Below are 26,907 nucleotides of genomic sequence, written 5' to 3'. Positions count from 1 at the left end.
CTACATCACTGCCTCGGAGGGCAGACTACATCTAACCTGCCTCTTTGTCCCTAGCATGGGGCAAAGTAATGAACTGAATTAGCACAGAGTGAAAGGCAAGAGCCGGGACGGGACCCTGTGGCCCTGACAACTGGTCATCCTCACCTACCTGACCAGAGTTCCATATGGGGGGGGTGGGGGGGATGGCGAGGCACACCCAGCACCTTGGCTGCCACCGGCCAAGGGAGGGACTGCCTCAGGACAGATGTGGAGACCAGCTATATCCTTTACATGACCTACTCAGACCTGTGGGTCCACTTGACCACCCATGGAGGCCATGGATCATGGCAAAAAGGCCTTGTGGCCCATTGCTAATCCCTCCAGAAGCCTCCTCCCTCAGCTCCTCCCCCAGCCTCCTCTCCCCTGCCTTCTGGTCCCGGCATAGCAGCTGCTGGGAGTGCCACTGGGGTTGCAGCCATCAGAGAAGACTTTCTTGAGGCAAATTTTTAGCCAAGATTTGAAAGCTGTGTATGCGGACAGTGTGAAATGCAGAAGGATGTAGAAATGCTGGTCCACAGGAGAGCTAGCCCAGGGACGTGTGCCCTCGGGAGCGATGGACTAGGCGACACCAGGGACTACGAGGGACAGTATCGGCCGGTGACTTCTCTCACGTCATCTGTGGTCAGACCACTGACTGAAGGTTTTGCCGCGTAGATGTTGCACACACGGATTTCTTCCGTAGAAGTTTGTGGTGTCTTCTCCGTGTGAGTTAACAAATGCTGAGTCGACATGACGCTGCGAGTGAAATCTTCCTTCAAGTCATCACACTCAAAGGGGTCCTCTGGAGAATGAGACTTCTGCTTGGGGGAAAGAGATGAAAGCCCCTGGCCTCCCATCCTCCCTTCAGAGCTGAACCGGAAGCGCTGGTATCCCTCACTCACGCTGCCCCCTCCCTCCGACTTGCAAAGACCACCAATGATTATTTTAGGCCTCGCCATCTTGTGGCTTTGGGTTCTTCCAGGCAAGACTGGAGAGAAGCTAAAGCGAGAGCTGTATGCTGCTCTTTATTTTCAAGAGGGCTCGTCATGTGACATCTCCCAGGCTGTGAGCATCCTGGTGACTCCAGATAAATAGAAACATTTGCGCTTAAAATATATATTCGGGTATCTAGGGTGTGTATATTTCACTGTCAGGAAATAGAAAAACAAATCAGCATAGGTCTCTTCATCAGATTTAGTTGATTGATGCCTAAGAACTGTAAAACCCTACAAGCTTCAAAGTATTAAGGCTTTCTAGAATAAATAACGTAGCTTCATAACTTACCTTACTGTGAAAGAAAGAAAGAAATGCTGCTTGTTCAGAGGCTCTCTGGAGTCGAGCGTGGATGACGGCTGAACAGCACGGTGGCCCAGTGGGGAGGCAGGCAGAGGAAGCGCTAACGAACACTGGAATCCTGAGTCCGGCTGTGTGCCTCTGAGCTGACAGATCCTAGTGACCTGGGAGTTTGGGGGCAAGAGACCATCATGATGGAACTGGAGTTTTAGCCATGTGGTTTCAGCCTCTGTAGGGGCTGGTACAAATGAACTAAAGAGCCAGAAAGTTCCTGTGATAACTTACATGGGGATGATCGTGAGCGAGGCGGTGAGGAAGGTAAAAGCGTGTGGACAGGACCTACTCTCCCTGCCTTGAGGAGCCGGCCAAGAATAACCACCCTGGTGGCTCTTCGCGGCACAGTGAAGGCGTCTTGATTTCTTCAGCCCTCTTCTCCTGTAACCGTGGGGTTGAGCACAAGGCAGAGGACGTGCCTGCTGTGTTGAAGTCTAGGACCCGAAGGTGTCCAAAGGGGGCCTAGAATCTTCCCAAGGCCACACTGCGGCTTCTTTCCAACAAGGCAAAGAAGCCCCAACACCCACCTCACAGAAAGCACCAGACACTGTCATTGACTCTGACGTTATGAATATTTATTTTTTTCTCTTAAAAATGTACAAAAAATAAAATAACTGTATTTATAGTTTATAGATTCCCCTTCTCCCATTTACAAAACTATTAAGTTACATTTGCCTTTTTCTTTTGTTTAAAACACGAGAGCAAATTGTCCATCTTTCAATCTCCCTTGCTTGTTTTTAAGAAAGGGCCGTTCACAGAATTTGGCACAAATCCTCTGTTTCTGTTGCATTTTCCTAATTTTAAATAAGAAGGAAAATAAATGTTTGATTCATTTCACGCCTCGTAAGTTTCTGGGCTGGGACGTGCCTTAGTCTTTCAGGATCCAAGTCCAAGATGACATCTGACTGCGTTTTTCTGTTGGTTCCAATCTCCAGACACCCATTAAGTATAAGCAGTGTGGGTATGTGTAAGAAAAATACTTGTTTTACGTGTCCCTCATCTTACATGGATTTTTTTCAGAGAAGCAGATTTGTTTAAGTGTAATAAACTGAAGGGACAAGAGAAGAGGCAAGTCTTCCTATCTTTCTAGAGTGTTTCTGCTCAGAAAATTGTGCTCATCAAAGCCCTGCTGACATACATCCAAGCTAGACCATGGACACTCTGAGAATGCAGAGGGGGCAGGAGAAGGATGGGGGGGCAGATCAGATGGGAGGTGATGCTCTCTCTGCACCACCCTTCGGTGGCACTGGCCTCACATTCTTTGTTCTGGTAGGTGGGGGGTCACCACGTTGATGGCTCAGGGACTGGAAACAAATGCAAAGGCGTCTCTGATCATCCTCTGCCTTGGGGAAGACCGGCAAACATTTCCCCAAAGAGACTAGAGAAAAAAGGGTAGGGTAACTTGTGTCAGACGCCCCAAATCTTATCTTTTCCCTACTCTGGAGTCTCTGCCCCAGCCCAACAGTATTTGCCGTTTCGTCTGCCAGTCATGTTCCAATCCACCTCTGAGGCAAAGAGCACGCGAAGTGCAGAGTACGTCATACATTTTCAACACTGAATCTGTCCGTCACAGAACAGAGCTTCATCAGGACCCAGGAGGGTCCCCACGCTGCTGGTCCAGGGCATGGCAGCCAGAGCGAGGGAGGAGGGAACAGATGGGAGCAGAACTGAATCCGGGATGCAAACCTTTGGCACCACAGGAAGGGATAACGTGTCCAGAGGACACAGAAAGGTGCCCCGTTACCATCACCTGGACATCTTCCTCGGCGCGGCACCTGCTCTCCGTTCCATCCAAATCGTCTGTAGCCTCAAGGAGAAACAGCTGGGCTGGAAGCAGCCCTTCTGTCCTGCTCTGGGCCTCAGGGGCAGGTGGGGTGCGAGGCAGGGAGCCCTTGGAGAGAGAGCTCCCTGGGTGAGACGTCAAAGTGCTTTACAAACAAATCTGGGCCCTTACATAGAACCTGCCCTAGTGCAGGACCTGGGGCTGGGGACGTGTCTGGCTACCTGAAGGCCAGTGCTTCAACCCACAAGGGCGAATGCAAACCCCCAGGCCACCTACCTGTCCCTTCAGAGAGAACAGCGGCCCAGGACGGTTCATGATTTCGCGAGTGTTTAGGGAAGCATTTTTTCTACTCTTCGTCTCCCAGAGCATGTACGGGAGGACCAGGCCTTCTCTCTCCCAGTCCTCCTCCAGGGGCTGCCCTTCGGAAGAGCCAGGAGGCTCTGGGGGCACCCCCTCCCCCCGTCCCCCCGAATCCAGCAGCCCGGAGCAGAGGTGGCCACGGGAAGCAGCCCCCCGGCCTGTGAATTCGGAGCTAAGCTGTTGGCATCACTCTCAGAACTGCAGCTGGGCTTTTGGGGAAGCCACTTGAGATGAAAGACGCACTTGTCAACTGTCAGGCGCTGCACAGAGGCCCGGTCCTCATGATCACCAAGTTCTGCAGTGGCCCCAGCACGGGGCCCAGCCGCAAGCCCCCTGCAGTCTCTCTGGAAAGCTCACCGAAGCTGGAGGAGCTGGGGCCTCAGACGATCCGACCTTTCCCGCTGACGAGACCGTTCAGAGAGTGAGAGAGGCCGGAAAGCACATCACCGGGAGGCAAGCGTGGCGGCCCACAGGGCGGGCGTGCCCGCTGGCACCCCTGCAGTCACTGGACAGCCCGAAGGCCACTTCCCTGTCCCAGCGCGTCCCCTGCAAACCTCTCGCAGAAAGCGGAGCCTCAGCTACGCGTCTCCCCTAGGCCAGCGGCAGTAAACATGCCCACATACCGCAGGTAAAATATATTATTGCCATATTATAAACACTATGTACATAATAGCCAGGCGTACCTTCTGGGTTACTAATTACACGGTAGCTGAATGTCTTCCTGTACAAGGCCTGGCGGCCATTCGCTGGAAACCCCCAGACGTGTTTAGCAGGACGGCCTTCCCCAGAGACACCTGAAGGCTTGTGACCAGGACGCGGGTGTCCACCTCTGACCGCGCCCGGGCAGCGGGCGGCAGCTCGCTCTGACCAGCCACTCAGGGCAAGCGGAGGTGAGGCGTTCTCGGGCTCTTCGGGGTGAACAGATTGGCTGTGTTTCTCTTGAAAGGTGAGGGCGGGCTCTGGACGGTCTCACCTGGGGCCAGCAGTGTCCTGCAGAGTCCTGTCAGGCCTGGACCCCGGGGCTCCAGAAACAGGTGGACAATAAATAAGTGTCTGACAGGCCCAGCACGCCTTCCTGAGGGGCTCAGGATTTAGCTCCAGCAGGAGCCAGGGGATGGGCCAGACACACTGGTAAGGGACGGGGCTCTGTGCCTTGCCCGGCTCCCAGCACAGTCTGTAACAGCGGTTGGGGGGTGGGGGGGGGGGGGGCAGGGCTCTGGGCCGGGGCTTCCACCTCTCCCAGGGAGGAATGCACCGAGGGCCCCTGCTGAGGGGACGCCGAGACCAGGGCTCAGATTTCCATGAGTGTGATCTTGAAGCCTTCCACCATGCTCTCCATGTTGAGAATGAAGGTGTCCTCATTCGAGTAGTGCTCAATGATGTTGTCGTCCATGTTCACCAAGATGCTGCCGGGGAGGAGGGTGGGGGGTAAGAAACAAAGATGCCATCAACAGCAAGCGGTGGGCAAGGGCCGACCCAGGCTGGGGGCTCCCCTAGCCATTCTTTGGCAAGGGAGGCTGGGAAGGGTGGAGGAGAGTGGAGGTAAGGCAGGAAAAGGAGACCCTCATAATATTTTCTTCCCGCAGAAACCAGTCTGAAGAACCCAAAGCCTCGATTGGTCAGAACTAACCTCACGACTCCTTATTAAACAGGTCTCCGGAGGCATTCAACCCAACCCTCTTGCTTTATAGATTAGAAAACTATGGCTCAGAGAGATGAGCCGGAAATCACACAGTAAGCTAGTGACAGAGCCGGGTCCTACACGGGTCCCCCGTTTGCATTAAACCATACTGCCTCTTGAAAATACACTTTAAAAAAGTACTCCAGGGGCGCCTGGGTGGCTCAGTCAGTTAAGCATCCAACTCTTGGTTTCAGCTCAGGTCATGATCTCAGGGTTCGTGAGTTCGAGCCCCACATTGGGCTCTGTGCTGACAGGGTGGAGACTGCTTGGAATTCTCTCTCTCTGTTCCTCCCCTGCTTGTGGTCTCTCTCTCTCTCAAAAAAAAAAAAAAAAAAAAAAGTACTCCATAGTCAGAGGAAGAGGAAGATGAAGAACTGTGGCTACCCCATTGGGAATGTAATGTGTTTCAGGGTTTCAGAGACCTTGTGTTTACTCTTCACAGCAGTCTTGAAGGTAGGCGTGACCATCACCACCTTGCAAATGAGAAAATTGAGTGCAGGGAAGGTCAATCAGCTCCCCAAGGTCATCCAGCTGGTTCCTGGCTGAGCTAGATCGGAAATTGGCTTTGCCTGGCTCTGAAGCTCGCCCTTCACCACGTGTGACCTATGGTCAACTATCCCAAGTGGATTTAGTTTTAAGAGAACCAACAACCTCCAGGGTCTCTCCCTCATTTGGAAATCAGACAGATCTCAGTTTGCCATCGAAGAACTGACTCATTTGACAGCTATGTGTCATCTGGCAAGTTTAGGAGCCTCAGTTTATTCTTCTGCAAAAATAAGAAAAACAACTCCTCTCTAGACGGTTGTCGTAAGGATTAAAGTTTTTAGCGCAGGGCTTAACATGGCACTCGATGGAAGTGAAACATTATCGCCGTCAGACTGTACGTCTGCACTGAGGATTTCTGCTCGGCAGTAAGACCTTGAGACACCACTCAAATCTCATCCTCAAAGGAATACACTCAGCCTATTGCACTGACTGTGAGGAAAACTGTAACATACATTTAAGGGAGCGTCCCAACAGGGCTCCAGTGGAAAAGGTCTCCCATTTGACTCCAGCTCTACCAAGAGACCCATCACTCAGAAAGCCTGAGCGTCTCAGCAAATCAATCTCCTTTATGACAGAGGCTCAGAGAAGAGTTTAAAGACCCGTTTTCTGTGTTTTGTAGGAAAATAACTCCAGAAGCTGACTCAGTGGAAACGCTCTCCTGGGACTAAATCCAGCTCCCGCAGCCTCTACTCTTAGACCCTCATACGCAGGAAGCCCTAGGAAGGCTGGGGGGTGGTAGCGTGGGGAGGAATAACAAGAGCAGTGTATATAAAGCACTTGCAGGGGGCCCAGAACCTACTGAACGCCTCATAAATGAGTTATTGTTCTTAACGCTGAGAATAAGCAGGTCCAACGGTCATTTAGATCATTTTGTTAATATCACCTCAGAAGAATTCGCTATACCCTGAGCGCTTCTGGTTCTTCATGTGTCACCCTGAAACCAACCCCAGAGTAGCATGTGATTCTTTACACACTCCACACTTGGCAGAGCTGACTTTGCCACTCTCCCCAGTGTCCTCACCCCTTCCAGACCCTTCTATTCCACCACTCTGACATTGCAATAGGACATCTCAGGCGGCATCATGACAATGCACTGTCTCCCTCCCTCCCTATCTTATTAAAGATCTTCAAAATGCACTGCGTTTGCAAGATGCTCAGCAATCCTTTGTAAGGATGACACACAGTTTTTATAAAAGGTGGAAACAGAACAAAAGGCAGACACCATTTTTTTTTTTTTTTAAAGGGACTATGTAGACTTCTCTGATTTGGAAGTCAGTTTAAGTTGTTTCTTTCTTACCCTTTTTTGCTTTTCTTGTAAAGCTTTGCGATCTTCTCCACAGGCAATCCGTATTTCTCAGATATCTGTAACACCAATAACAGAAAGGCAGATGAGCATGGAAGGGGAGGCTAAGCAGAGGCAAGAGAGAAACCTCTGCTCTCAGTCTCGTGGAGATTCTCCTGGGTGCCTGTATCCTCCCAATATGCCTCAGCTGCAAGGCTCTCAGGTGCCTAAACCTTGAGTCATTCAACAAAAGATTCAGCCACGTGGTAATTTAATCTACAATAAAGGTATCATCTCAGATTAGCCGGAAAGAAAATGGACCCCGGCCCCGATGTTGGGTTAAATAAGTAGCCATATAGAAAAAATTCAACAAGTTAAGCTGGATCCCTTCTCTACTTCTGACATCAAAATAAATTTCAGATAGAGCAAAGATTTACACGTGAAGGCTGAAACCATAAAAGTATAAGAAACCATGGGTCAGTTCTTTGTATTGATGTCATCTTCAAGGAGGGAGGATCATTCCAATGAAGACATGAAACCTGAAGAAACAAGGTCAAAAAGTTGATCAAACAACAGAGCATTACAAATACTGGTAGAGCAAAATCCGCCATAAGAAGCGGAAGACAGACAATATACTATGAAACTTTCTTGTCAATGGGAAAAGGAAGAATCCAGCGTGAAGAAGTAACTCACAGAGAAAAGCACAAGAGGACAGTAAGTACATGAAAAAATGTACCACCTCACTCCTCACTTTAAAATTTCAAATTAAACCAGTAGGATGGAATTTTATGTTATCAGGCTCACAGAAACTAGAAGAATGATAATATGGTGTCAGCTAGAGTGTGAAAAACGTCAAATCTCGTATTCCATAGGTAGAGAATATTTTTGAGGGGAAATTTAGGAAAAGGTCTTAAAATTTAAAAAGCATATTCCCACAGATTCCACCGCTAGTAACTTGGTCTACGGAAATACGCCCAGACGTACGCAAAGCTTTTCAAAGCATCGTTGTTCATAATAGAGAAAACTGTATATAACAAGCACTCATTAAGTATGTTTTGGTATCTTCACAGTCGAAAGCCATCCAGTCATTTAAAAATGTGACAAGCCTATATGAAAAATAAGGTCCTTAACACACGAAGGGGAAAAAGCCAACAAATTGCAAAACAGTATATATGGTGTGACCCCATTCATGTTTTTAAAGAAATAAGTATGTAAGGAAATAGAAAATATGTGAAGGACCTGCCAATCTATTAATCTATTAACAGCGGCTACCCTGGGAGAATGGACAGAAACGAGACTCTTTTACTTTTCACTTTGTACCATTCTGTAGTGGCTTGCCCTCCCCCCGTCCCCCTTTTGACAATGATTGTGATTCACTTTTACAAATATAAAGCAATCAGAGTTTGGAGATGGCTTCTGGAGAGACCTCCCCTCAATGTCTGTCATGCCTTCTCTGTCCCAAATCCAATCCACCAGCCTCTTCTGAGCCCAGCAGCTGGGGGGGACTCACAGCCAGCTAGGATAAGTGAGTTCTGGGACAGGGGCAGCTGGGCAGTGGAACGGGGGCTCTGAAAAGAGGCTGAGGAGCCCTAGGGCACAGGCAGACAGCTCTGGATCCCCAGAAGAGCTTATCCCACATACAAGCACACATTCCCACCTCTTACCCCTCCACTTGCACAGGAAGGACTCCTCACCCCCAGAATAAGCCCAGAGGAGCAGAAAAGAAGGCTGAGAGGGCAACAGGAGCCTGGGGAACCAGCAGCCTGCCTGCCACTCGTCACTGCTCCATCACTGATGGGACCGCCCTGTGCCCACAGCAGAGCCTAAATGTGCCCAGTATGTAAAATAACATGGCCTGGGGGCAGCGGAGAGGATGAACGGTGCTTGTGTTGTAGGCATCCATTTGAACAGAACATTAAAAACACACTTATGAAGATTGCACACACATGCAAAATTCTGATCCAAAAATACGATTACTGAACTAAACACATTCTAAAGTTCAGTAAATGAACTGAAAGACTGGTAGTCAATACAGCAAACCAACAGTATTTGGAAAGATCAATTAGAAAAACAAGTTCAAAAGCAGAGCAAAGACATGGAGCATAGAGGAACTCGTGAACAAAAAAGGCAGCTTTAAAAAACAAGAGCGAACAGAGAGATTTGAAGAACAGAGGTAGGCCACAGAAGATGTGACTATCCAGGGTCCCAGACAGAGAAAAAGGAACTGATGGAGAAGAGGAAATAATTAAACAAATAATAGAAGAAAGACCCAGGTTTTTGGACAAAGCGGGGGGGCTCCTGAATCCCGGGAGAAATCAACGAGGAAAGACACGCATCTGGCCATTCTGAACAAAGTGCCAGATCTCCAAAGGGTAATAAAAACATTCTGAAACCTTCCAGAACAAGTTACCACCACCACCCCCCTCCAAAAAAAGGAATAGAAGAATAAACCTGGCTTCGGTCTTCCCATCTGCAACATTAGAAACCAAAGGATAGCGGAGTAACCTCTATAGGCTACTGAAAAAAAAAGAACTTCACCCCAAGAACCTTGTACACCAATAAGTTATGCCTCAGGCATCAGGGTGAAAAAAAATGGTATCGAGGAAATGCAAAAGTTCAGAGAACATTTCACCCAAATACTCCAGGAGGAACATACCCACAAAAGAACGTTGTCTAAACAGAAAATGCATCAGAAGGGAGATTTCGGCCAGGCGAAGGGGGAAGACAACAAACCACTAGCATTGTGCCATAAATACATTTTTAAATGTATACAAACTCTACAAACACCCTCTCTCCATCTATCTATATTATATTGATATATACTTAACTACAGATAGACAGTTATCTATCAGGATGTAACTGTGTGTGGGTGTTTACATAGTTAGATGGAATGGGGGTGCAAAATAAGGGCCAAACAAAGATTCTCGAAGTAAAAAGGACACACTAAGGGAGCAAATCTCATCGTTTGTTAGAGTGAAAGCATCAAACTATCTCAGCAACACCAAGAAGTCGGGAGTCTGTGGGGACGGAGGGGTGAGCACCCCCGACGCACTCCGGCTAAGCAAGAGAAGGCGGCAGGAGAGGGAGAAACGAAAGCTCTCACGGCCTCGCCTCGTGCTGGGGGGAGCTACATACACAGCGTTGGTGCAAAACATAGCTGGAATTTCATCTTCAAATCACAGAGAAATGAGGAGGGACCGAAATAACTGAGGAAACGTAAACAGTAACTTTCCAGAAAAGGTGGAAAACAGCAAGTTAATAAGTCTGCCAAGCAGAAGAGACAGCAAGAGGAAACTGCAAAGTAAAATCAATAATAAAGAAAAAGTAATGCAGACAACAGAAAATCCAGTCTATCCGTCATTATACCAAATGAGAACAAACTGCCTTTTTCCATCGAAAGCCAGAGTGTCAGAGTAGGGAAAAAAGAAAAGTTAAAAGAAGGACGAGAAAGAAAGAGAACCAGCTGGATGTTTAGTTAGCAGAAAAACACCAGAGGCAAAGGCTAAAGAGGGGATGGCTGGAGGGCTAGCAAACAAAGGAGAGCAGGGGTGAGGACATTTGTAGACAACAAGGTGAGCCTTAAGGTTGATGAGGTTACAAAGGATATTATGCAATGATAAAAAACACAGTGTAGGAAAAGGTGTAGCAATCTTAAACTTGAGGCTCCAACAGCACAGCACTTGAGCACAAAGTACAAGATGGTGGGCAGATTTGAAAGAAAAACAAGTATCGCGGGAGACTTCACCACACGAACAAGCACAGTACGGTAGGAGGACAGGAGTCGCCCATACTCCCGGTTTGCTTTTAGAGTTGGACACACCTAAGGCAAGGAAGAACAAAGGAATAATATAGTCGCTATGCTAGATTTAATATTTCATATACACACACACACATCTCCTAAAGAGAATCTATCATGTGTTGGGTCACAAAGATAAGCCAAATTACATCAGAATTCATTAGAAATGCAAAATTCAAAGTTGCCACAAATGCTTAATTATTTGGAAGTAGGGCAGTCCCCTTTTATCCATAAGGATACACTCCAAGATCCCAGTGAATGCCTGAAACCTCAGACAGTAACAAACCCTGTATGTATACACACACACACACACACACACACACACACAAAATGTTTTTTTTCGTACACATACATACCTATGAGAAAGTTTATAAATTAGGCACAGTAAGAGATTGATAATAATAAAACAGAAAAATTATTACAATATGCTGTAATAAAAGTTATGTGCATGTGGTCTCTCTCTCAAAATATCTTACTGTATTGGACACACCCTTCTTTTTGTGATAACGTGAGCTGGTAAGATGCCTACGTGACGAGATGAAGCCACACGAATGAGCTGAGCGTCAGGCTATTGACCCTCCAAAGATCATCAGGGGATCATCTGCTTCTGGACTACGTCTGACCACAGGTAAGTGACACCGTGGAAAAGCGAAACTGGGAATAAGGGGGCCCCAGAACCCTGGCTGTGTAACAGCTCAGCACCCCTTCCTCAGACTCTCCAGTTCCTTTAGCAACCGTCTGGGGAAGATGCTATGTTATAGCTATCTAAAGAAGCTCTAACAGCAGCAAGTTTCTTTGAGCATCGTCATGCTATTTCCAAAGCGGGGAGATAGTCTGAATAAGGTAGGATGCGCACAGATTTTGTCACTCCTCCCCAGGCTCAATGCCGTTGCCCTTTGGGAGAATTTCTACTTCCTTCCTCTCATCTTCCCAAGCCCGGCACCTGCACTATCTGCCGGGTCCTGGCGTCCACACCTGCACTTGCCAACCGAGAAGGAAACGCTGACGTGCGCTGGTTCGCACCCAGAGCAGAGCGCTGCGAGTGGGGCCTTGCTGAGGGATGGAGGTGTGGCCGTTTCTCAGGAGTGAGCTCACCGTGGCCCCCACCCCGTGGGGCTCCAAACCCACCCAGTCAACAGAGCTGGTGCACAGAACCAGTGCTGGAGGAGCGGGTCCCCTGGGCATCGTTCCTGGAGCCGCCACTCCCTGAGCACTTCCGGGTTGGTCTCAGCCAGCGCTCCCTAACCTGGGGTCTGCAGATGCCCGGAGGACGCACATGAACTGGGGTGGGGAAAGCGTACATCTTTATTTTCGCTAACCTTGGACTTCAATTTAACCTTCCCCTCAGTCAGGAACATACAATAGTCTTAGCGGTAACTGAGTTTTGTTACCAATGGAAGTCACAGATATTCTCATGTCGTATTAGAATTATGGCACAGATCTCGAAATATCAATTACGTTCATCCATCAGACTTCGAAAGTACAGTAGTTAGGAGTCCCACCCATAGATCATGGATAGATCATGAATAATAATGCATGAATAAGGAGTGCATATATTCCCGTAGCACAAATATTTTTCATTAAGGACTTCAATGTGATCGATAGAATTGGTTTCCTTTGTAATCCTGTGTTTTTTATTTTGTACATTGAAAAACTTTATTCAGAGCAGGGTCCATAGACTTCATCACACTACCAAAGACGTGCCACAGCACAAAAAGGGAAGAATTTCTGATCAGCGTTCCCTACGTGAGAACTTGCTGTCGGCTGGACCATGTGTTATTTGTACCTGATTATTATTCTGACTTGCTTGGCCTGAAAGGGTTTGTTTTTTTTTTAACTTTGGTCGGTGTCGTTTGGAACTTCTTTTTAAAATAAAATAGGGACATGCTTCTACCCAACGCCATCAGACTCCTATCTGTAAGTTCCTCTCTTGTGAAAGAAAAGTGATTCTGATTCTTGGTCTTTTCAGAGGTTTGACTCCCAATGCCCCAGAGCAGGAATGCAAATACCTCGGCTCACAAATCAGTGGATAAGGATCAGAACTAGGCAATTTGCATAAAACCAGCACAATTCCAGTCTGGACTTGGGTCTGCTGGGAGTGGCGGCAGCGGCTAGCATTTATTGAGTAGTTACTAAGTGCCTATCATAGGGGCACATAACACTCTGATCCAACAGATCAGATCCATCGTTACGGTAAATAGGTACCTTTCTGAGCCCTGTTGGTCAGGTGAGGCAACTCGAGCTGACAGTCATTAAATAATTTGCCCTGCTAATAAGTGGCAGAGACAGGTTTCAAAGGTAAGAATCTGGCAGTCCGGTTTCAGATTCTGAACTCTTAGAGAAAATGGGCATACGTGAGACTGAAGGGCAAATGTCTGCCCTCCACACAACTGTCACAGGCAGAGGGAGTGGCAGCTTGATAATACGCCACAGTGACACAACGTCCTCTGCCTCCATGCCAGGCGAGGAAGCGTGTTTTGGCAAGTTCAGAAACCCTGGAAAGAAGTGGGACTGTGCAGGATATCATGTGGAAGAAGCTGGCCATCTGTCAGTGGGTTATAGAAGGATTGATTCCTTCTGCCCAGGACCTGGATGATATCACCCCTAAACCCTGCTCTCTATGCAAGGAAAAGATGTGCTGCACGACAGTTCTCTTGAAGGCAGCAGTTAGTAAGAGTGCTTGCTTTTTAATCTGTGCTTTTCAATTTACCTGCAACAGTGATCCACTTCTTTTTTTCTTAATTTTATTCTTTTAATGTTTGTTTATTTTTGAGAGAGAGAGATAGAGATAGAGAGAGAGAGAGAGAGAGAGAGAGAGAGAGAGCATAAGTGAGGGAGGGGCAGAGGGAGGGGGAAACACAGAACCCAAAGCAGGCTCCAGGCTCCAAGCTGCCAGCACAGAGCCTGACGTGGGGCTCAAAATCACGAGCCGTGAGATCGTGACCTGAGCCAAAGTTGGACGCTTAACCTACTGAGCCACCTGGGAGCCCCCACGATGATCCACTTCTATAATTTTTAAAAACCCATCATTAATATTTTTAAAGACCCCAAAGACTTCCTTTACACCCAGGAGGATTCTAGATCTTGGACATATCTCATCAATGTGTTATTGGTTGGTTGCCTGATGAGCTGTAATTTTTAGACTTTTAATTTGTAGAGTATTAGCTTTGCCCAGAAACCTCAGGTATGTGACAGAACTTAGAGACTCCCACTGATTTCCACCAATGTAGGACTCAGTCTGCCTTGTCTAGAGACATCCAACAGGACAGCCTGCTCTGGAAGGCAGTGACTTCTATTTGGGGTTATAAACTATTCAGTGTGGGCTCTAAGAAACACATTTAAAAAGGAGGAGACTCTGGCTTGCAAACACTTCCTCGGTGGCTGCATTCGACCTGTCAAGAGAATCAGGAAGCAGTGGCGTTTATCGCCATGCGTGAACAACTCGGTTGAATTGAAGAGGGTGCCACCAGGTCCACTGAACAACCCCTTCCCTTGTGTGCATCAGCCAACTGAACAACAGAGAACATCCCTACCCCTTTCTCTAGCCCCTTTGGCTTGGAGGAATCTCAGTCCACCTCCCTACCCTATAGTACTTACAGTTATCCTCTATCTATCTATCTATCTATCTATCTAATCTATCATCTATCTATCTATAGAGTATTTCCATGTGTTACTTTTTTTTTTTTTAATGTTTATTTATTTTTGAGACAGAGAGAGACAGAGTGCAAGTGGGGGAGGGGCAGAGAGAGAGGGAGACACAGAATCTCAAACAGGCTCCAGGCTCTGAGCGGTCAGCACAGAGCCCGACGCAGGGCTCAAACCCATGGACTGTGAGATCATGACCTGAGCCGAAGTTGGACGCTCAACCAACTGAGCCAACCAGGCGCCCCCCTATGTGTTACTTTTAGGTGCCATGTATGTGGCCTCATTTAATCTTCAGCACAACTCTACATCTCATTTTATATCATTATCCTTATAACGATGGCCCACGTTATTATTCTTATTTCAGAAATTATGAAACTGGGAAGTTTCATAATTCTCATACAGAGAAGTTGAGTAACTTGCCCAAAGCCACATCACTCACATGTGTCAGGGCCAGGATTTGAACCTGACCGTGTGGGGTCAACCCCTACACATAGTACTTTTGCTTGATGGTTTATTATTGCCTCCTTTTCTTTCCTTCAGTTGTTGTGAGCTATGACTTGGAAAGTTTATTCTTCTGGAAGTAGCTTTTCATGTGTGGACATCTCTCTAATTGGATGTGAGCCACTCAAGGGCTTAAGTCGGCGTCACCACTCTGTGGAGCTAGCAGCCCTTGGGAGACCCCCTTTCTGGGCCTCAGTCTCCACCTCTGTAAGATGGTGATGACGCCAAGTTCCCAGGGGGTATTGCAAGGACCAAATAAAGCAATGCATGTGAAGCCATGCCACCCACAGCACTCAGCATGATGGCCTGTATATAGTAGGTGCTCAGTTCAGTCAAATATTTATGCTCAAGGATCTGGGGATACACAGAAGACACAAAGTCCCTGTGCTCGTGAGCTTTACACTCTATTGGGGAGGAGAAAAAAAATAAACGTCTAGCAAATGTTAAATATGTTAAATATGGAGTAAAACAATGCACGGTAAGGGAACAGCGATAGAAAAGCCATTTCTGTAGGTGGTATGGCCAGGCCCATCTCAGCAAGGGCCATGTAAGCAGAGACCCGAGGGATATAAGAGAGTGAGCCTTCAGATCATGATCTCACGGTCTTCTGAGTTCGAGCCCCACGTGGGCTCTGCACTGACAGCATGGAGCCTGCTTGAGATCCTCCTTCTTTCGCTGTTCTTCCCCTGCTCACACACTCTCTCAAAATAAATCAATGAACTTAAAAAAAAAAGAGAGTGAGTGAGCGTTGTCCACACGGAGGAAGAACACTCCTGACAGAAGGAGCAACAGGTGCAAAGGCCCTGAGGTATGAGTAGGCCTTAGGGGACTCAGAGACCAGCAAGGAGGCTGCGCAGCTGAAGATTCATTTGTAGGATTACTAAGTCAAATCACTTGGAAAAACCAAAAAACTTTAAAAACTCATGTCAACTCCACTACCACCATCATCATCACAAAATCTCTGTCTGTAATCAAGTTTAAAACCTAATTGTAAGAATAAAGAAGCCCAAGTGAATCACCGAAGTTACACAGATGGCTTAGTTGACATGATACCAAATATGCAGATGAAAAGAGGAATATTCTATTTTATCCAAATGACACCAAGTATGGGGGCATTCAGTAACATCTGCTGACAGAGAACTAATTTTTTCTATCCAGGTGTCTACATCTGTATGTATAATGATATCATGACACTGAAATGAAGGTGTGGGAGGTTCAGGATGAGTAAAAGAATTATCCACTTCTGAAGAAAAGCGACCCAATATGACACAGGTTGAACAATAATTCCATTCTTCTTTGTTGTGATCAAGAGTTCTTTCTAAGATAGTGAGAGGTCAAGGGCAGTACAAACATATAGAACAATTTTCCAAGGTAGGCACTGTCCACAGTTTACAAGGAAGGAAACAAAAGACTCTGAGTGCCATTTGTGAGACCGCACAGTCATGATAGGCGCCCAGTCACTCATGTTTGCCAATCGTTTTTGCCTCTGCGTGCACTACTCTCCCCCATACCCCCAGCCAAGCAAAGCAAGGAATGTGTAATGAACTCCCCTGTGAGATATCAGAAGTTCAACTCTCCTATGGTGGGGGAGGGTTGGCAGAGGTTACTCAGTGGGTGAAAACAAAAGTTCAAATAAAACCTTGCACATGAATGTTCACAGCAGCACTATTCCAAACAGCCACAGGGTGGAAAAACTCCAAAAATCGAACAGCTGATGAATTTGGAAAAACAAAATATGGTATATCCATACAGCGGAATATTATTCGGCCATCAAAAAGAATGGAGTCCTAATTGTACTACACCATGTTTGAAACATTATGCTGAGTGTGAGAAACCAGCCACAAAAGACCACATATTGTATGATTCCACTTAGAGATTCCACTATCCTATACATGTTAACGTTTTGCCTCACAACCCAAGATGCTGTAGCCGTTTTGCAGACCCACAAATGAGTTGGGACGGTCCCCTGGCAGTGTCTCCGTCACCATAGAAAACCCAGATCCTCTATAACACAGTTGTACTCAAAAACAAAAACAAAACAAAACAAAAACAAAGTGGCGGTGAGAAATCATATTCAAAGTAGAGTCATATTAAAGTCATATTCAGATGGATAAAACATAAAATAACTTTTCCTGAGCCCAGGTTCCACCATGATCGACTAAATTAGGGATGAGAAGGGAGGGAGGGACTTCAGATATCTCTTACCTCCGATATATATACATACATCACCTTAGATAACCTCAGATAGTAACCTCAGATATATACGTGAGGTCATATTTTTATTTTGGGTTTCACTATCACAGCTCGCAAGACACTTCCTAATTGTTTTTCTTCTGTGCATATTTGGAAGTTAGACGTATCTAATTTGATTTCATGCAGAGACCAATGGAAACTCGCAGATTAACCTTCCTGTACAGCAATCTTACTCTGATTAGCCTTAAATTGACAGGAATTGGCAGTTTGTCTAAAGTTTCCTTCTCCTTAAGATGTTAAGAGGCCCTGACAGTGATGGAGATCAGATCAGTGTTTCCCTAAATCTGTTTTTGTTTTTTTTTTTTTTTCTTTATAAAGCTCATTCTGGAGCCATCTGGAAGGCTGCATTTTAATGAACGGACTCCAGCTCAGGAGAACACAAGCAGGTTTCCCAGAGGCTGACGGGTCCCCCTGCTTACCGCTTCCATCAGGCCCTTCACCGTGGGGGATTTCAACATCAAAGCGTCGAACACGTCGTCTGTCTCCTTCCGCACGTACAAAAGCACTGAAAGAGAAGCAGAGGCGAGGCGGTGACCCAGGAGCCCACACAGCTGCCACCACTCCCGGCCACTTCCTGACACACACCTGCCAGAGGCTGACAGTATCTGCGAGGTCGCGGACCCCGGACCCTGATGACCCCTACAAGGGTGACTGACGCACCTCCACAGACGATCAGCAGCCAGGGGGCCGAGGCCCCTCGATGGAGTATACTGACAACTAGGCTACACTTAGCAGGCTGTGATGCTGTCCCACACTATTCACATGTCCATGATACATCTCTTTCTGTGACCTTTGACTCCTATGTATTCATCTGATCATTCAACAAATATTGCAAATACCCATGAGGCTGAGTGCTACGAGCTGAGGTGCAGCCCTGAATTAAGGCATGGTCTGCCCTTAAGGAATCTGTAGTCACTTAGGGAGGCAAGAATTTGAGGCATTCCTCAAATAAGCAGATAGCCATCCGGGGTTGGATGAGTTCAGAAGGAAAAAGACACGAGAGAGTGCTTACAGGGCCTGGGCTTTTCCCGGAGGTGGGGAGGTGGGGGGAGAGGGCAGGGAGAGCAACTCCAGGCAGACAGACCAGCATGTGCAAAGGCCCGGGAGGTAGCCAGTGCCTGTCAGAGGCAAGCCGAGGGAGAAGAGGAGGACGTGGAGTATGACAGGCCTGGCTTTGACCCCAGTTCAGCCTTCTGTGGGGCCCTGCTCACTTACCCTCTCCAAGCGTTGATTTTCCCTGGAAAACGGGGATAATAATGTTGCCGTGAGACTTAAATGCATAGCACCCACGTGGGGCGCTTAGCACCATGCCCGGCACCCAGCGAGCACCGGTCCACCCTCGGCACATGCCGCGATGAAGCACCTGTCGCGGTTCTAGGTTCCTCAGTGGAGGTAAGCACAGCTTTGTGTTCACTTGTCTATAACGGAACAGTCCCAGTTTGCTAATGCGCTGACTAGGAGAGATGGTCGGGACCCCAGACACCATCAGAGAGGAGAAGACACTCTGCCACGGCAGACCCTTCCCTACACCCACTACCCTGGGGCGTGGCCCAGAAACACTGGGGACATCATTCCGATGTGACCCTCCAGCCCCCTGAGCTGACTGCGCTTTCTCTCTCCTTCTCCCAATGATGTGGGTTCTGGCTCTAACTTCAGAGGGAAGGACAAGGCCAAGACTGAAGCCCTCTGCACCTGGCTATTCCAGGAAGAATGTACAGTCAAGAAACCCTGCTGAGGGGCGCCTGGGTGACTCAGTTAAGCGTCCGACTCGATGTCAGCTCAGGTCACGATCTCATGGTTCGGGAGTTCAAGCCCCACACCAGAGCTCTGTCTCTCTCTCTCTCTCTCTGCCCCTCCCACGCACTCTCTCAAAATAAAGAAATAAACTTTAAAAAAGAAAAAGAAAAAAGAAACTCTGCTGAGCCTCTGGCCATAGTCAGATACCAAGAGAGCTACGGTCACCACCAGAAAGAATGAAGCTGGAGCCAGAAAATGAAACCCACTCTAACTCAAACTCCTGCCCCTTCTTCCCACCCCTCCCCAGTCCCCAAGGACGTCATTAAAGCTGCTTGCTTTATAAAGGCAGAGTCTACGTGAATGCACATGGGTTCTGCCTACATTTTCTTTCTGTAGACAGCAGATGTTCAGTTTGTGCACGACAAAAAAGAAAAAAAAAAAAACAACCCTGAAGTATTGCAAAGTTTCTTCTCCTTACCAAGTATAAAAATAAACTACCAATTAAATAAACACATTGAGCGTGTCTCCAAAGATGTCAAAACTTAGTCCTTTGGAAGGAATATTTGATAGTTTCCATTTCAGCTAAAATGATCTAAAATGATCTGGTGACCTAACGGCGGTGTAAGAGGACTCAGCGTCAGCAGTACAATGAGAAACAATTAGACCACAGCCCCCCCCCCCCCCCAGGTACAACTAGATGAGGAAAATTAAATTCTAAAATATGGCGGCTGTTACAGCGAACCTTCTATAACTTCTTCCTGCAGCCACCAACAGAAAAATGTAGGCTGACACTAAGGAAACCCCAAACATATTCTATTAAAATGAGTACTGCTTCCATTGGGTTTACAAACTTCTTCTTTTAAAATCATTGTCTTTGAAAGAGCATGGCTGATACTCTTGCCCCAAGTGTCACCGTAAGGGGTTAAAGGCGGGATGGAGGCGTGTTGACGGGCTGTGGAAGAAACAGGGTCGTGCCACCGTCCCCCCACCCCCACCCCGGCTGGGCATGCTGACAGTCACACAGGGCACGCTGGGCTCACAGCACACCCCCACAGCCTGCCCCAGGGCGTCCGCTTCTGTCACTGTGCATCTGAGGGAGGACACTCAAATAATCAACTCCATTAACGACAGCATTAAGGACCATCTTGCATCCCAGACACCACAGGAGAGGCAGACGGCCACAGGGGCAGGCTCCAAGTGACTCCCACGGAGCCACCCAGAGAAGTAGCTACCAAGGCAGAACAACAAAGAATGGCACTGGTGATAATTACGATCATTTTCTCTCCTTGGAGAACTTCCAAGGAATAAACAATAGCAACCATCACTGACCCTGATTCCTCCTGTTTGTCAAAGACCAGCTCAGACTGGGAGCTCCAGGCGAGGGGCTCAGGAACTCCACTGTCCTTTTTCCAAAGAAAAGCCACTCCCAGGAGAGCATTTCTCTATTGCTGGTGGGTTGCAGCGCCCTCATGTGTCTCTATGATTTAGATGTTTCGAAGGCCGCAGACTTGCTTTTTTGTCACAGCCCAATAAAATTCCCAGTGGCAATTTTTGTACTGACCTCACAGTCTCAAACTAATCTGAAAAACACAACCATTGGACTAGCCAGCATGCACTAGATATGGATGGGAGCTACAATTCCTGTTGCCTGTGTGGTTCTTCATTTCCATATAATTCTGCCTTCATTCTGAAGTATGCGATATAAAAGGCACGCGGGAATGGTGCTCAAAATGCCCTTGAATGTTTGATGGTAAGCCTGTGAAATCAGCCAGTCTTTTAAAGGTATAAATGTTGCTAATGTAATTAACACCACCCAGGTATTCATGCTCTTTCCATTTTAAAACACGAATTACTTATTCACGATGAATAGACCGTAACTAGATGCAGACCTAATAATAAAACTCACAGCTACAATAGTGAACGGGGTGCTTACTATGTGCTAGGCACCTGAGTTAAGTGTTTTACATACATTAAAGTTCACCGGTCCTCACAGGGACTCTAAAGGTAGGAACTCTTGTCAGCCCTGTTTTACAAATGAGGACTTGAAGGGGCAGGGGGTTCTTCCCAAGGTCATACAACTCTGAAGGGCTGAGGTAGGCTACAGAGGGGATGCTCTTGACCATTATGCAAATCCCATTACAACAAACAGAAAAGAAAATGTCTCATTAGCAAACAACTCAAGCCTGTGTGGACGGCGAACATATTTAACCTGGTAACCTGACTCACTGAAATTCTGGTACCATATGTCTAAGATCTCTGGAAGCTCCTGGTGTTGGCTATAGCAGGATATGGGGGGAAACGGCCATTCCCCACACTTTCCTCTTGCTCCAAGGAAGGCCAGTGAGTCACGTAGAGCCTCGACATGCTGAGCAAGACATTGACACACTCTCGCTTTGTTTCTTACTCTCTTGATGAAGTGGAGTAAGATCCTTGACTGCGAGAAAGTCAGTTGTGAGGTCAGAACTCATGTATTTGTACGAGGTTAATCCTCTGCATCTACGGAACGATTCTTCTGAGATGCTATTGTCACATACGCAGCACAAGTTTCTTTTTAACCTCTGACCTCACTGGTTACGTTTCTCCCAAGGCAAAGGAGAGAACCAGTGCCCAGAAAGAATAAATGTTTGCTTATGGTGCTTACAAGGATAGGACTGAAAGTGAAGGAAAAGACTGTGGACTTTCCTGTGTCAAGAAACAATCCCCAGGCCAGCCCTGAAGCACAGGGCCTGGGCGGGGCTGCATGGGTCCCCGAGAAGCGCCCCCACCATTCATGATGGGAGGGTGGGTAACCTTGGCAATGCCAGTGAGGAGATACCTCGCTTCATCCCTTCTTCTTTCATCTGCTTAGAAGGTGCTGGACCAAACTCCTCTTCCATGGGCCTGAACATCCGTTTGACAAGGACACTGCTGCTAGAAAAGATGGGCAGAAATTGTTAAGTAAAGCATGCAGGGGGCCAAAAGAAAGGTTCACGTGTGCGTTTCTGGGGCTTTTTCTTTTGCTTATGTCATCCTTAGTTTTCCACAACTGGATCCACTCAGCAACCTCCCTCCTCCCCCTACAGGTCCCAGGTCATCCCTGTCTGGGGCAGAACACACGTGCCAATGTCTTTGGGGCATGGACCAAACACATACTCCTCATTGCTGAATATGGACCCAAGATGAGACCTCTGGGTTTCAGCCACTCCATCCCGCACCTAACCTCCTTCCTGCTCAAAAGATCGGGGCTGGGGTGGGGAGAGCAGGAGTGAGCCCTGGGGTCTCTGTGGTCTCCAAGTTATCAACCCCTCCCATCTAGCTGGGGCCTGAGTGTCCTGCACTTTCTTGGCAGCCCCTGAGGGCACAGGGTGGCGGGGGGGGGGGGGGGGGTTTGGAGATGATATGGGCTCGCCTGGCTGGCTGTCAGTTCTGAGGCTGCCCCGACTTTCTGCCCATCTATGGCTCTGTCTGGCTGAAGTAGATGGGACCGCAGTGGTGGAAGTTCTCGAGAGACCCAGACCTTGGCTGCCCAGCCGTTTCCTCCCCTGGATCCCCTCCCTCCACTCCCTGGATCCCATACGGTGCTGGGTCCCCACATGTCCCCACCGGAGCCGTGCTGGTGGTTCTGCATTTCCTCCCAAAGTTCCTGACCATTCTGGCCTCTTTAAGGAAAGGGAGAGCTCTTTGAGAGGAATGGAGATTAGAAGGACAGACTGTCATTGAAGAGAAGTCAGTGATGCTGGGTACTGCGGGCTGCAGGTGTGTGCCAAATGCATATGCTGAAACCCCACTCTCCAGTAAGGTGACATTCAGGGGTGGGGCCCTTGAAAGGTAATTAGGACATGAAGGCGGAGCCCCTATGATGGGATGAGCGTTTTAATAAGAAAGAACTGCCATGTGAAGACACAGCGGGAAGAGGGCCATCTGCAAGCCAGAAGAGGGTTCTCACCAGACACCAAGCATACGGGCACCTGATCTCAGACTTCTAGCCTCCAGAACACATTTCTGTTGCTTAAGCCACCCGGTTTATGGTATTTTGTTATAGCAGCCTGAACGGGCTCAGACACGGAGAAAATGCTCCTGAATGGAGTCTTGGTATTCTTCAAGCCCTCAAGGGAGTAGACAGACATTGAGAAATTTCTACTGTCTCTGGAGATGCCTGGAACCAGGCACGTGAAGCAATGTCAGACAGGCAGTTCAGTAGAATTGTTAAGAAGTGAACTCTGGATCCAGACTACTTTGGTTTAAACCCCTGCTTTACAATTTACTAGCTATGGGAATATGGACAAGTTCCTCAACTGCCCTGAGTCTCAGATTCCTTGTCTTTAAAAGGAGGCTGTGGAAAGAATTAAGTAAATTCGACATACAGAGAGCACACACAAGGTTGCCTCCTATAAGTGCTACTTGTTAGAGATGATGAGGACAATGATGATTAAAGATGGAGAGACGAGAGAGAGAGAGAGAGAGAGAGAGAGAGAGAGAGAGAGAGAGATGGAGAAGAATAAATATGGCAGAGACCTTGAAAGACATCCAAGTTTCCATGTACCATCAGAGAACAAATAGTCCACTTTGGTCCAAGTTTAGGACCCATGTTGGAAAAGCTTCCTGCACGGCAGGGTGACATTATATCAATACCAAACTTCCAAGATAATACAAACCCCTGCTTCAAAGGCAACTCCCCATTGGCATTGCTGTCATTAAGAAGCTATTTATCAGTTCTCAAGTCAAGCCAGTGGTGGGGTCCAGAGGTACAAAGTGGTACAAAAGTATGGACATCTCAGTAAGTATTTCTATTAACTCTAATAGTTTAAATTATTAAACCAACAATACTTTATCATCGTATACTCTAAGTGTTCCAAAAAGGCCTATCAATTTTTTTAAATAACTTCCTATTTTACAAAGTACTTTTCATCTTGTTGGTCAGTTAGGTCTCATGAACCCTGTGTGAGCCAGCCAGGGCAAGGTGTAATCTTATCCCTATTTTAGTGAATAAGTACAGGGCAATGCAGCTAATAAGCAAAACAGACTGTTTAGAGAATGTGGCTTTGAGGGACGACTCATGATAAAGGTACTCAGAATCCGAGGTAATGATGAGTGAGGGTATGAGAAATCGATATTAAGAGTCAGCATTCTCTTTTATTCCCTAGTAAGCCAAATGGCGAACACAACTAGAGGGAAAACTCAAACTCAAGTCCCAGTTCATGCCAGTAATAAACTGTTAGGGCACTGTTTCTTCTGTCTTCACCTCACTCTGTTATCATAAAAGCAGGTCATGTTATTCCATTGTCTTGGAAATGGAGTGACCGTGACCTTGGGAACAGATGATTAAAAATCTATTCACACAGCTCCAGTCTGGTGATATTTAGTAACAGGTACAGAGCCTGAAATATCACCAGACATGCTCTCCTGCTGTGTGAGGGTTCCTAAACCAGTGATTTTCTTTTTCTCACCAAGCAAGATCTATTTATGTTTCTCCAGTTCTGCTGACTTTTGATAGCACCCAATTCTGAGCCATGACAAACTCTGCCATTAAAATAACATCTTGGATAAACCACATGTCTCTTGGGAGTGCAAAAAAAAGTGCTTTTTCACACTTTTGAATCAATAAACCCAGCAGGAGTCAATCAGTTTGTGTGGTCTGGATTCAAATGTTTCATTTATTTTCAAAGGCAAGAAAAGAGGGCCAGGTATGACAGACTCACTTAATAGGCGAAAAGACACAAATTCCAGGTCTCCTAATGCCTTGTCCAATTACGCCGTATTGTACCACTGCGGTACCAGAGAAGGACCAGAGAAACAGAAGAAGGTGCTTCCTCTGACATCAACCTCTATTTCGCTGGCAAATGTGTGGCTGTGAGTGACCCCAGGTTTAGCAGCCCATGAAGCCATTGCCTTGTGGGGTCAATCTCAGGGAAAGAAAGTCGCTGAGGTACACACAAACTGCTAAGTCTCATCAGAAAAAATTTGGGAAGGTGTTCAGCTCTGAGGCCTGGGTCTCTGGCCACACCTGCCAAGCTGAGGTGCACTAGCCATTTGCCCCTAGTGAGGAGGCAGCAAAATAAAGTGCAGAAATGAGTTGCAGCCACCATGGAGACACAGTTTGTCTATTTCACAACTCTGCTTATGGTCTATGTGTGCTAATTACCATGTCTGCCTCAAATGAATTGAGCTTCCTCCCCTCAGAAAAGAGGAGGCCCTCTTATGTTCAAGTCCTTGCAAGGTCTCCTACAGGATGGAGTAGGATCTCAATTGATTTCAATAACACATGACTTGTTGGGTAATCATCCCAAAATGACTTTAATCAATACTAGTTTGGGGCAGTGACAGAATTCATCTGACCGAATTAGCAAAACACAAACAAAACCCACATCTAGATTTCATAATGATTACTGGAGTTACGAGCTCAAAAATGCAAGGAAAAACCAGGTCGGTAGGCCCCCAAAGGATTATTTGAAGCGGAAATACAGATATTCCTGTTTCTGACAAGATGTTGTAGCTTGTGGCAAGCCAGTGTTCTAGCCAAGAACAATGTGAAACTGTATAAAATTTAAAAAAACAAACAGAAGACCTCTTGAAGGTATTGGAGACTGCTGATGGGGCAGCCAGCGAGCGCTTCAGGAGCAGAAATCTCAGGGAAGAGAACACAAAGAAGGTGAGCTGGTGATCAGTGAGCCACTGTTCCCTCAGAGCTAGTTCTCGACTGGGAGCAGAGGGTGATCATCTGAGCAGAGGCACATACGCAGGGACAAAGGCACATACGCACAGCTTTTGGCAATCTTATGAAGTTAGAGAAACGGAAATTGGTGTTTGGTGCTGCAAAGATATCTAAGGCTTATGGGAAAACTTCCAGAGAGTAGGGAAGCACAGAGAAGTGAGCCAGACAATGTAGTATTCCTTCCAAGGCACGTGCCAAGTCGCTAAACTGCACAGGACAGGAGACTAGGAAATTAAGCAGAGAGCTCTTGAAAATCATAGAGGATGTTTGGGTAGTCTCCCCACGCTAGAGAGGCAAAAATCGGATTCCGGACCCCACCAAGAAGGAAGGCCCATAGAAAAATTTCCTCAGAGCTACAGTCTGGGGGTTAGGATAAATTAGAGGTAGTCTGAGGCTAATACAAGCTGCAATCCAGCTTAGTGTCAGTTCTGCCCTGACTGGGGTATAGTGTTCTGCATTCACGCAGGCTGCACACCAGAGGACAGGGAAAACCTTCACAAGAGAAAAACATGGTCATCCAGATCTTCCGTAATTTTTACATATATTGTTCATCATTCAACTAATGCTTATCAAATATACTAATAAAAAGGACCGAGGGAAAAAAAGACCATAGAAATATGCCCACAGAAAACACACTTCTAGCATATTATTATTTGAGTTACCAGATTTGAACATTAAAATAATTGTAATTATTGTGCTCATGAAAATAAATGACAAGACATATAGAGCTGGAATCTATTAAAACAAATAAACCAATTGAATGGAAATCCTAGAACTAAAAAGGACAATAACTGAAATTAAGAACTCAGTAGATGAATTTAACAGAGTTGAAAGTTAGGTCAATAGAAAATATCCAGGCTGATGCTTGGTGAGCAAAGAAGACAGAGGTTTGAGAAAAGCACATAAAAAGCATAGGGACACAATAAAAAGTTCTAATACCCATTTATGATCTCAAAGGGGTGGAGAGAGGGAACACATAAGAAGCACTATTTGAAGACAGAATAGCCAATAATGTTCCCAAACTGATGAAAAACATCAACCCACAGATTCAATAAGTGCTATAAAATACCAAGCAGGAAAAAAGTAGAGAAAACCTACATGTAGGAACATCTTAATGAAAATTCCAAAAAACGTTTTAAAGCAGCCTCCTCAAACAATAAGAAAGGGAAGGAAGGAAGGAAGGAAGGAACGAAGGAAGGGAGGGAGGGAGGGAGGGAGGGAAGGATGGACAATTACATGTGAAATAGCAACAATAAGACAGACCTGT

General features: G+C 46.9%; 1 protein-coding gene across 4 annotated transcripts in view; it reads right to left on the bottom strand.

Annotated features, from left to right (window-relative positions):
* Positions 1 to 4,695: 4,695 nt before the first annotated feature.
* Positions 4,696 to 26,907, bottom strand: part of GRHL2 (grainyhead like transcription factor 2) — a 171,316-nt gene continuing 149,104 nt past the window's right edge. For all 4 annotated transcript variants that reach the window (XM_042923193.1, XM_042923194.1, XM_042923196.1 and 1 more), the window contains 4 exons: positions 21,765 to 21,859; positions 17,632 to 17,717; positions 7,033 to 7,097; positions 4,696 to 4,914 (listed from right to left, as the gene is read on the bottom strand). In XM_042923193.1, coding sequence (XP_042779127.1) covers positions 4,800 to 4,914; positions 7,033 to 7,097; positions 17,632 to 17,717; positions 21,765 to 21,859 — 361 coding nt within the window. In that variant the 3' untranslated portion in view covers positions 4,696 to 4,799. The remainder of the gene's footprint in view (positions 4,915 to 7,032; positions 7,098 to 17,631; positions 17,718 to 21,764; positions 21,860 to 26,907) is intronic.

The sequence above is a fragment of the Panthera leo genome, chromosome F2, assembly GCF_018350215.1.
Source record: "Panthera leo isolate Ple1 chromosome F2, P.leo_Ple1_pat1.1, whole genome shotgun sequence".
Classification (NCBI taxonomy): Eukaryota; Metazoa; Chordata; class Mammalia; order Carnivora; family Felidae; genus Panthera; species Panthera leo.
This window is presented reverse-complemented; position numbering and strand designations above follow the sequence as displayed.